Source organism: Accipiter gentilis, chromosome 28 (assembly GCF_929443795.1).
Source record: "Accipiter gentilis chromosome 28, bAccGen1.1, whole genome shotgun sequence".
NCBI classification, from domain to species: domain Eukaryota; kingdom Metazoa; phylum Chordata; class Aves; order Accipitriformes; family Accipitridae; genus Astur; species Astur gentilis.
In genome coordinates, this window is record NC_064907.1 from 17,161,502 (window position 1) to 17,171,728 (window position 10,227).

At 41.2% G+C, this 10,227-nt stretch overlaps 1 protein-coding gene across 2 annotated transcripts in view; it reads right to left on the bottom strand.

Moving 5' to 3' along the window:
• The window catches only part of UNC5D (unc-5 netrin receptor D), a 167,782-nt gene extending 158,421 nt beyond the window's left edge, over positions 1-9,361 (bottom strand). For both annotated transcript variants that reach the window (XM_049831254.1, XM_049831253.1), the window contains exon 1: positions 9,260-9,361. In XM_049831254.1, coding sequence (XP_049687211.1) covers positions 9,260-9,356 — 97 coding nt within the window. In that variant the 5' untranslated portion in view covers positions 9,357-9,361. The remainder of the gene's footprint in view (positions 1-9,259) is intronic.
• Positions 9,362-10,227: the final 866 nt, after the last annotated feature.

Genomic DNA, 10,227 nt, shown 5'->3' on the forward strand with positions numbered 1-10,227 from the left:
CACTGCCTGCTTGAAGACCTAGATAAAAGTTATGATGACTCAGAAGACAAGAATCCCAATTTTCAGGGCTTTTTCCTTATACTAGGATACATCAATGGGAATTTTGCTACTCATTTTACAGAGTAGGAGGATACCCATTCATAAGGGTAATCCTGATTTTTATTCTTGCTATTCCAACCTCTCCCTAATTCCTCAGAAAGAACGCAAGGAGAGGTTGGCACATAATTTGTTAAATTACAGCTCTCAAATCTGAACTGTTAAGTCATGTTTAGTACAACTCAAAACAGAAAACAGTACACAATCTTTATGAAGAATTAAAGATGCAAGACTGAGAGCTTCTATTCAAGTGATCGAAGAAAGTTACAAAGCTCAACATAAGCCAGGTACCACATATTACTAACTCCCAGATTCAATCAAAATAGAGCAGGAATATTTAAATTGTAGTCTAAATTAGATCTGTAACAATCTTCATAGAAATAGGCAAGTCAAGTAGCAAAGTTATCTTTGGAAAAAATCTATTAGCCGTAATGGAATGATAATCCTCTTAGATTCATTGATGCTGACAGATTAAATACTTTAAATTCATCTTTTATTTTGTTAGCTCATTTGACACAAAGTAAGTCCTACACTTTTAATATTATAGTGAAAGTAGAAGGAGTTTTGCTATTACTGTGGGAAATTCAGTATTAATGGAGTGCTTCTGGGTATTCAGTAGAACTACAAACTATGTTACCAAATGACAACTGGAAAGGACTAACTTGTTTCCACTTCTAAGATACTACCACTATTTATTAGAAACTAAATTGATATCACTGAAGTTGCTTTCTATTTAGGAAAAGCATAAAAAACTGGATTGATAACAAGAAAGAATGCATGAATGAACACATTTTCCCTATAAATAAAGTGTTAAATAATATAGGGTTACATATACTGCCAACCTTTTGCTCCTAGTGTCAGGCTGGCACATCTCCAACAAAGCAGCCCAAAAGCTCCAAGCGATCCTTCCTCCTTCAAGAAACCACCATGCTTCAGCAACAGCAAAACATTTTACAGCAATGTTTTTCAGTCCCAGATGCAACTACCAGATAGACTCACCAAACTCACATACAGATCCTTTGTGCTCTACCTGAAACTCCTAGCTGCAAGATTACTTACTGTTCTAGTTAACAAGGACTTTTCCAGCGTTTTATTCACAAAACCTTTCAGAAAGGGTAGTTTCATACTTCTGCTGATCAAAATTAAATGTTGAGACCTGGAAACTTTTCATTATGCAAAATTATTTATGGCATAGCCCTTTGCAGTAAGTTTTGAGATGTTTGCATTCACTCAGAAATAAATAATATATACCATGCCTAATATCATACATTATTTCTAGGTTATTATGGGTCCCAAAAACCTCAACCTAGCAAAAATCAGAATGGACACAGCAGGCAGAAAAATAAGACAAATCTCCAGCATCTCTCTTCCTGTTACTCCATCTTAGCTTAAGATACACCAAGTTACTCAATCTTGGATCAACAGATTTGACCTATTGATTCTATCAGGATTCTATAGTTTATAATGGTAAATAAGAAGGGGTTTTTTACACTGCTATATTTATCACTGGAATACCTGTCAGCTACTTTCACTCTTTTTATAAAAGGGAAATTACTGATCATTTGCCTATGAACCATATTAGGAGGCTCAAAGTCTTAAGAATGCACAATTACCCGGGGCGGGGGGATCTAATTCCTGAATTATAAAGCTATTTTAACAAATCTGTATTTTTTCAAAATTACTTAGCTCTGAGAACTACATGATGTGAATAACAATATTCAAAACTCTATCTGGAAGCCTTCAGTTAGGACATAGTGCTGAAGAGGAATGACATGCATTAAATATATGCATCACCTAGTATCTTCCAGTGCATCCACTACATTCATTATTGATCTGCAGCACATAGCTTTGACAGGCAAAGTGTTTTTAACTGCTACCCAACGTTACTTTTTTATTCCAAACAGTCCATGTTCTTTCCAGCCAAGTTAAAAGATACAAAACAAAAAGTTCCAACTGAAAACTAGCATTATCTATGTCAGCAGCAGTAAATACCTTACAATGTGTCATCATCAGCAAATACCTCCTGAATTGGAAGTTGAAATTAATATTTCAAAGGGTAATGGCTTACTACAGATCTTTAACGGTTTTAAATCTGGCCTAGAACACAGCTAACCTGAAGCATCTGTCACCATAAAAGTCATAGACACATCTGTTGAACTGCAAATCAGATACGGTTTTATATGAAAGGCTGAATTCAATTAATAGAGCAAATTTGTTTTTCTGTAATGCAATTTATTATTAGGAATGGTGTAAGGAGAGAAGCAATTTTGTGAATAACTGTTCACAATTTATAAGAAATCTCCATGTTTGCTCTTTTTCTATTCATTGTCTGGCAGGATTCAAGCAATTCAATTTCACATGTAGAAACACTCACAGAAGAAAAGTTTTAGATTCACAAAAGCACCTTCTACTGAAAAAAAATTTAAGCATATCCAAGCAGAAGATGAGTAATGTAACAGTTCTTTTAACCATTTACAGATGAGTAACCTGCAATGGTATTTCAGTTTTCTGTGCAGTGAGTCAAAGAGCACTAAAACACACACAGAACAAAATCCAAAATATTTTGGTTTATCCTCCTACAAATAAAACTCTCATCAACCAGGAGCAGATTTTTTTTCAAAAAGCTTTTGACATTCAACACAAAGTAGACGTAAAAGTATGTTAAATGTTATTTTAATTCTCCATTCAGCGTAAAGGCAAAAAGCAGGTCTCTTGGAAAAAGTCAGAAGCAATTTTTTTGAAAGTTTTCCTATTGTTGCTCCTATTGCTTCTTTAAAACAAGCACGGATATGAAGAAACAAAAAAGAGCTCAGCTACACTATTTCCATTCATTTTGATTACATTCTGTATGTTTAGACACATTAAATAAGCTTTATCTACAGATCAATTACACTCTTTTATTACAGCGTTTCAAGTGTTGAAGCATCCACTGGACCTTCAAACCCTTACTGTACAGGTACCATACATAGGGCAAGAAAAGTTAACTGTCACCACAAAGTCATTTTCTGCAAGGTTACAGGTCAGCTGTGGAGCTGGGACTAAACTGCAGGTACATCCAAGTCCCAACCAAGCCTTCAACATCTGTGTTCCCTAGTCACGACTGTTACAGAACCGGGAATGACTGGAATTATGCAGTCCAGACAGTACACAAAACTGGTCTGTAGCATGCACAGACAGACTGGATGCAAGAGCTTCATGTCATCTCTACCTGGCGTGCCTGTTAAAGGAAGGGACTCTACTAAAAATTTTTTTCTGTGAAACAGTAGACTCATAGAGCATATTTAGCATCTAAACTGAGCCACCTCATAGGCCAGCTTCCCCTCAGATGGCAACCTAGTCAGAGTCAGCATCAGTTGGATGCAAAGTGGATAATTAGCATTGGGACTTCCCATTTTGCATTGCTTTTCCATTGGAACTGTCCAGACCCAGGCTGCTGCTTCTTTCAATTGCTTGCAATAGGTTTGTGGCTTCTAAGGTCATTGGCTGCTTGTGGTTTTCTCTTTCCATGACACATTAAGCAGAGGTTTCCAATGAGATGTTCACAGTAGGAATCTCAAACATGTATGGTAACAACTTATTATTTTTTTTTTAGGAAAGTATAGAAAGACAAGGATTGCTGTATGCTGAAATTATGTTTATGATGCATGCATGTAATCTCGCATACATATTCTTGTCTGAGAAACCATGTTAATTTGCCATTGTTCTACCTCAATACAGACACAGTATTGCACAAAGAATACCTTGTATAAGCAAATTAATTAGATACCGCCTATTCATCCTCTTCAATAATCCAAAAGCAAGCTAATTGCTGAATGAATTCAAACTATACTAAGCTTCCTAAAGGAAGTATTTTTAACCTAAATGCAACTAAATGAAATCAGTGCATCAGGGCTTCACTGAGGTCTGTGACTTTTTAAAATTCAAAAAAGAAACAGGCAAAAACCAGACAAAAATATCTACAGCAGTAGTCAGCAGAATACTCATTAGGGAACATCATGTTTAAGTGTAATTGCCCTCCGACATCCCCTGCATGGAAGTTCCTATAAAGCATTTGGCACTAAACAGTAGTGGGCAAGTAACTGGACTCCACTGACCAAAAGCCTGCAAATAAGTCTTTATTAGCAACATTTTTGGATGGTGTTAAAAAAGGCCACGCAAGGGTGGGTGGGGAGGGGAAGATAGATTAAAATTACATTGATCACAATTATGCAGGTAAATTACAAGGTTCAGATTACTTAGGCTTGTACACAGCGTTAGCATCTTCTAATACCTACTTGCAAGATACTTCAAAATGTGGTTTATTGATCTCTAATGAGATACGATGGAGCATAAAAAATTTCATACTTACAAATACTCATGCTCTAAGCTAAGGCCACATGATACAACATAGTTATTGAAGTTCTTTAAAAGTATAAATAGAAAATGAAACATTTTTTCTATTTTATACAAATGAATCTGACCATCTGCTTCACTGCAACAGCAGCAGCATCTAAAAACAACTGAAACAGCAGCCTCTGGTGTTAAAATTCTGCTCTTTTTCTCAGACTCCACCTTTCACCAGAAAGCAGGACTAAAAATACAGAAAAGATACATCAAGTGGCCCTGAGGAATCCTTTGCACCATAAGTAATTTTCCATCTTAGCATACATCATACTGTTTGCGTTTGCCTTCTGTAATTCACTGTGAAAATATCATCAGATAAGCTTCTATTCTGCCCTGGTGAAAATTCATCTTGATACAAAGTCCTCTTACTGTACAAAGATGGAAAAATTTTCATAGCATGGAAAGCTCATTTCACCCCTGTACGTATCAAGCTTTATTCTCTACATTTGAAGAGACAGAAATTGCACATCTCTTGAGCACATATATGAACAAGCACATGTGTATGAAGGATAAGCCAAGAAAAACCATCCCTGGAAGACACTCCCTTAAAGGGCAGAATTATCCTGTCTTTCCAAAAATGAAATATTTTCAGAGATGCATGCATTAGAAAGCAAGCAGACAATGGAGGCTGCGCACACCTCACTTCCAGGACAGGATCATATGCATAGCTCTTCAGGTCTTTGTTGGAGTAATACAAGGAAAACTTACTGCCATTCTGATCTGTAGCATTCCAGAAATTCATAGTATGCTCTCTGTGCAAAGCAGTAATATATTCAAGTATTATCAGAGTGCAAATTAAAACAATCCTCATAAGGATTAGTGTTCTATAACAGGCAAAACTGGAGCATATTCATGTCCAAAGTCAGTCTTACACTCAATAGAAATGTTCAGACTTTCCCAGTCTTTCTCTGAATTATCTCACAAACTAAGGTACAACAAATTACGAAGACAATAATAAATGCAGAAAAAACTCAGGACTAAATAGAAGCCTTAACAAAACTAGACAATGACTTAAAGATACACACATAGATACTCCAAGTTCCAAAATGTGACAACTTCTGGATCATGCACCCAGTTTTGAAATACAGCTCTTGAAAGCCCCCAAATTTCCTGTGGTTTTAGAGAAATTATTATCTTTTGAAACCTTAGTTTCTCAACCTATGAAAACAAAGCAATGCTTTACCACATGCAAACTGAGCCTATATCCTTCTGAAGATCTGAGAAAGATGATAAACCATTTAGTAAACAAACTCACAAGTAAAGGAAGTTTATTTTCTGAGCAGTTACAAAGTTAAATAATATAAACACTGACAGAGAAGCCCACATAAGACACTACACACTACAGGGCGAGTGGAAGGATGGTTCAAAGCAGAGCACGTGGTTTGTTATTTTAATGAATGCTTTGTCCTAACAACAAAAAGACAACGTTATCTGAATGGAGTGATTTGATCTAAGTCATACAAGAGATTCGTATGGCACCCATGTCTTGCCTTAATTTTTGCTTACTCCTATATTGCTTGTTAAGAATATTTCAAGTGTACACCTAGCCGAGATATTAATAACACACATACTTCAAGATCAGATAAATCAATATGCTGACATGGTGCGTATTCAGTTGAGGCTCACATGTAAGAAATATTTCAGATAGTAAACTGTTGACTATATTTACAAATAATCAAATAGCTTTACTCCCAGCAGGCTATGAGGAACAGAGAAAGAGGACTTGAGACAGCCTAATAAAGCAACAGAAATAATATACTTCCTTTTGGATATAGAAATCAAGACACCTAAAAAACCTCCCTACTCTGTTAACACAGTGTAAACTCTGAAGCAGTGCTGGCCACAGCAAATCAACAACATTCCTCTAGGAAAGCATCAGTGATAGCTCTTACACACCTCTAAGCTGGTAACAATGAAGTACTTTGCAAATAGGGACAGAATTCTCAGATACAGGAATGAAATTCTAGCCCACTTACAATGAAATAAATGGAGACTCATCTAATTTGCACAAGGACGTTATTAAATGCAAGACAAAAGGTACAATCAGGACACAAAAAACTTGCATACCAGTCCTGTCTTCACCACTAGATTTATTTCAGTATCAATAGAATTTGCTGGTTTTACCTAAAAAGCATTTACCTAAAGCATTATTTCTCCAAGAGCTCTGCTGTTCAGAAGCTGGTTTGTCTTCTTGGTTCCTAGATGCAGAATAATACTTCAAATATGCAGCTCTCTGGACTGCATGTTGTCAGTGCTTTTTATGTTAAAAAAAAAAAAACGCAAACAAAAAAACACCAAAATTTTCAGACTAAAAGGAGGTATCTACTTCAACAGCTTCCTGTCCACAGACCCATATTCCATTAGGTGGCTTAGCGGAACATTTTATCATAATAAAATCAGTAGCAATATGCAGTAGCTACCAAGCTGTACAGTACGTGCCATACTACTAGAAAAATCCCTAAACAATGCTAATTTAGAACAAAACATACTCAGGTCTATGAACGCCATGTAACACAGAGCTTTATAGGCTATAGTATCAAGACACAGAAGAATACTAATGTTCATGTTTTATAGACATCTTTATTCAGATACATGCAACCCAAAATTAGTTTCAATGCATCAGTGAGATAATAAATATTAGCAACTCTCTTCTAATTTTCAAATTACCATAGCGTTTATGCAATTTTTCCTGTAAAATAAAAGCCCAAAGCTGTATACATATATTCATTCCAATACATTTAAAATGCAGCGTGAAGGGTTATCTACAATCATTTTATTTTTCTTTAATCCCTGTTCAGAATAAAATCCTGGAATACAATTTGTTTTGGAGGCAGCTTTTAGACAACTTCATAAACTGAGATCTTATAGCTCAATGGGTTGTTAACTGAGGTTAACTGCTTAAGCCAAAGCTACAAGTAAACACCATGCAACATCACAACTAAGAGACGACAGACACCAAACTGATGAAAAAAATACACTGTTCTTCCTCAGAATAATGTCAAAAACCACTTCTGCTCCAGTCTAGAACTTGAAATGTCCTGCGTGGCAATTTTTAATTAAACAGTTGAAATTTGTTCCTTAACAGCAACAGAAGAGTCATCCTGCTACACATGACTTGCAGTGGGAAATTTCAGATGCTTATAGGGCCTGATCCTGACCATACTTCACAGGGTGCAAAAACTGCCATAGAGTCCTACCAGACATGTCAAACAAAAGGCAGTTAGCACCTCACATCACTGCTTTAAATACACATGCATTCTTTTGCAGTCACAGATGTTTCCTGATGAAATTATTAAAAAAGAAATTACTGTTAGACTTTGTTCTATTCTCATTATTTATTTCACCGTTCTGTAAAGTGTTTTGCTTTTTTTTTTTTTTTTTTTTTTTTTTTTTTTTCAAAGAACCACTAAAAGGCCATATTTTGTCCATCACACAAAAGCCTCTCAGATTTCCCCTCTGCTAGACCAGTCATCAGACTTGAATGAGAGAACATAGCAGATCAGGTGGCCAGTAAGGTTCCCAGGAACTGTGGCAAACTGTCATAATCTGCTAGCTACCTGCGGATGGCTTCCTATACAGAAACCAAGACCAATAAAGTATATACAAAAGAAAAAGAGACACACAACAGGCATGCAAAGAGAGACCTCCACAGAGGAGCTAGGGTTGAAACAGTGAGAGGAATCTTTTAGGATCTACAAAGTCCCATTACTCTGTTCTGTAAAAGTAAGCCATTTGTACTGAACATATGGTTACAGACTCTAAATACAGAAACTACGCCTTATCAACCAGGGGCACCTTCCTCCAAAAAGGATAACATAACACTAGATTGCCCCCTACTTCCCAGGCACTTTGAATACTTTGGGAAGTCCAGATATACCAGGCAAGGTGTCAGGGATGCCAGAGGGTGAAGAGTTGGTAACATCCTCTGTCTATTTGCCCTAAAGAGATTATCTTGCTCAAGTGATTTACCAGGAAAAAGCTAAATAAAAAAAAAAAGACTCCAATCATCTCAAAATATCCACCTCAGGTACATAAAAAATACACGCGCTTGTGCATATGCACATCCAACCTCAGGCACTCGCACTGTTTGACAGGTAATTAGATTCTCACTGCCAGAAGAGGTCATTGAATCTCCCAAAGGCCACCATTTTGGGGCAATCCGACTAGTCGCTAGGACCACCGTGAATATTTCATAAAGACGCTGCCCAAAGGATCCGCGCACACGCTGCATTCCCAAGGATGCTTGTGCACCTAACAGCCCGGAGCTCTCCCCGCCTATTAAACCAGCAGCCTTGTGGTAAACGACACCCCCCCCCCCCCCCCCCAACAATCTGAACTACCGGTACAACCACAGTTACCACCGCAGTAGCTCCCGGCTTCTCCCTACCCCAGACCGACTCCGGACACGCTGTCCTGCAGCAAAGCTCCTGTCATCTCCCGCGGTGGGGTCGGGGGATTTGGTTTGGGGGGGTGGGCGGGTAGGGGTGTGCCCGCTCTCGCCGCCGTTAGGGTCCTCCTCACAGACCCGAGGCGGGCGCGAGGGGCTCCCAACGGTCGCCCCGGCGCGAGCCCCTCTCGCCCGCCAGGGAGGCGCGGGGAGCTGCGCGCGCGCGGAGCAACCGGTGGGACACGACCGACCCCCCCCCCACACACACCCCCCACACCCTCGCCCGGAGCGCGGTGCTCCCGCCGCAAACTTGCCGGCAGCTTGCGGGGGAAGCCGGGCAGGCTACGGCGGGGAGCGGCTTGACTCTTCGGCGAACCCCGGGCGCCCGCTTACCTCGGAGAGCGGCCGTCCAGCTGCAGAGCCCCAGCAGCAACAGCAGCCGCCGCTTCGGGCGCAGGGGGCAGCTGCTCCTCGCAGCCACTCCGCCCATGCTGACCCCGCAACTCCCGCGCCTCTCCCCGCCGGCCGGTGGAAGGAGAAGGGATGCAAATCTCCGTTCGGTCCCTCCGGAGGCGAGCTCAGGCAGGAGAATTCGCCTTTTCGGTTTTTTTTTTTTTTTTTTTTTTTGGTTCCCCCTCCCCTCTCCCACCCCCCGTTCTCTCTCTTCAGGTTGCGGGGAGCTTCCACCCCCCCCTCCCCGCCCCGTGCCCGGTGAGGAGAGGGCGAGGAGCGGGGCCGGGGCTCTCCGCTCCGCCGTTCCCTTCGTTCCGCTCCGCGCTCCGACCCGCCGCCGACTAGCCAGCCGCGGCGCGCGCCCGCATCCCTAATGAGCGGCCCCTCCCCCGCAGCCAATTAGGCGAGCGCTGGGCGGGCTCTGCCACCGGCGCGCGGGGCGGGGGTGCGTGTGTGTGTGGGTGCGCCCAGGTGCGCCCCCCCCCCCCCCCCCGCGCCGCCGCCTCCCGCACCTGCCCGCTGCCAGCATACAGACTCCTCCACTGAGCCGGGGGCGGGGAGGGGGGGGGGAACGACGACGCAGCCCCGGGGTGGGCGAGCAACCAACAGCAAACGGCAACCAAAAAAAAAAGATGAGCCAGGGCAGGGGCTAGCGGCGGTTGCTGGAGCAAAGTTTGGAGCAGAAAACCTTGCTCGTCAAGACCGTGTGACTCGATTGGGGCTTGATGGGGGGAGTGCAAGTCTGCCCCCCCCCCCCCCCCCCCAGCTGCATTGAGGGTAGTTCTGGGGGTTCTAGAGGTTTTTCTACCCTCTCTCTCAGCCCGATTCACACATTTGGGCACAAACCCCTAAAAAAACCCAACCCCAAAACACACCCTACTACTGGTAACAAGAACATGAGGAAAATA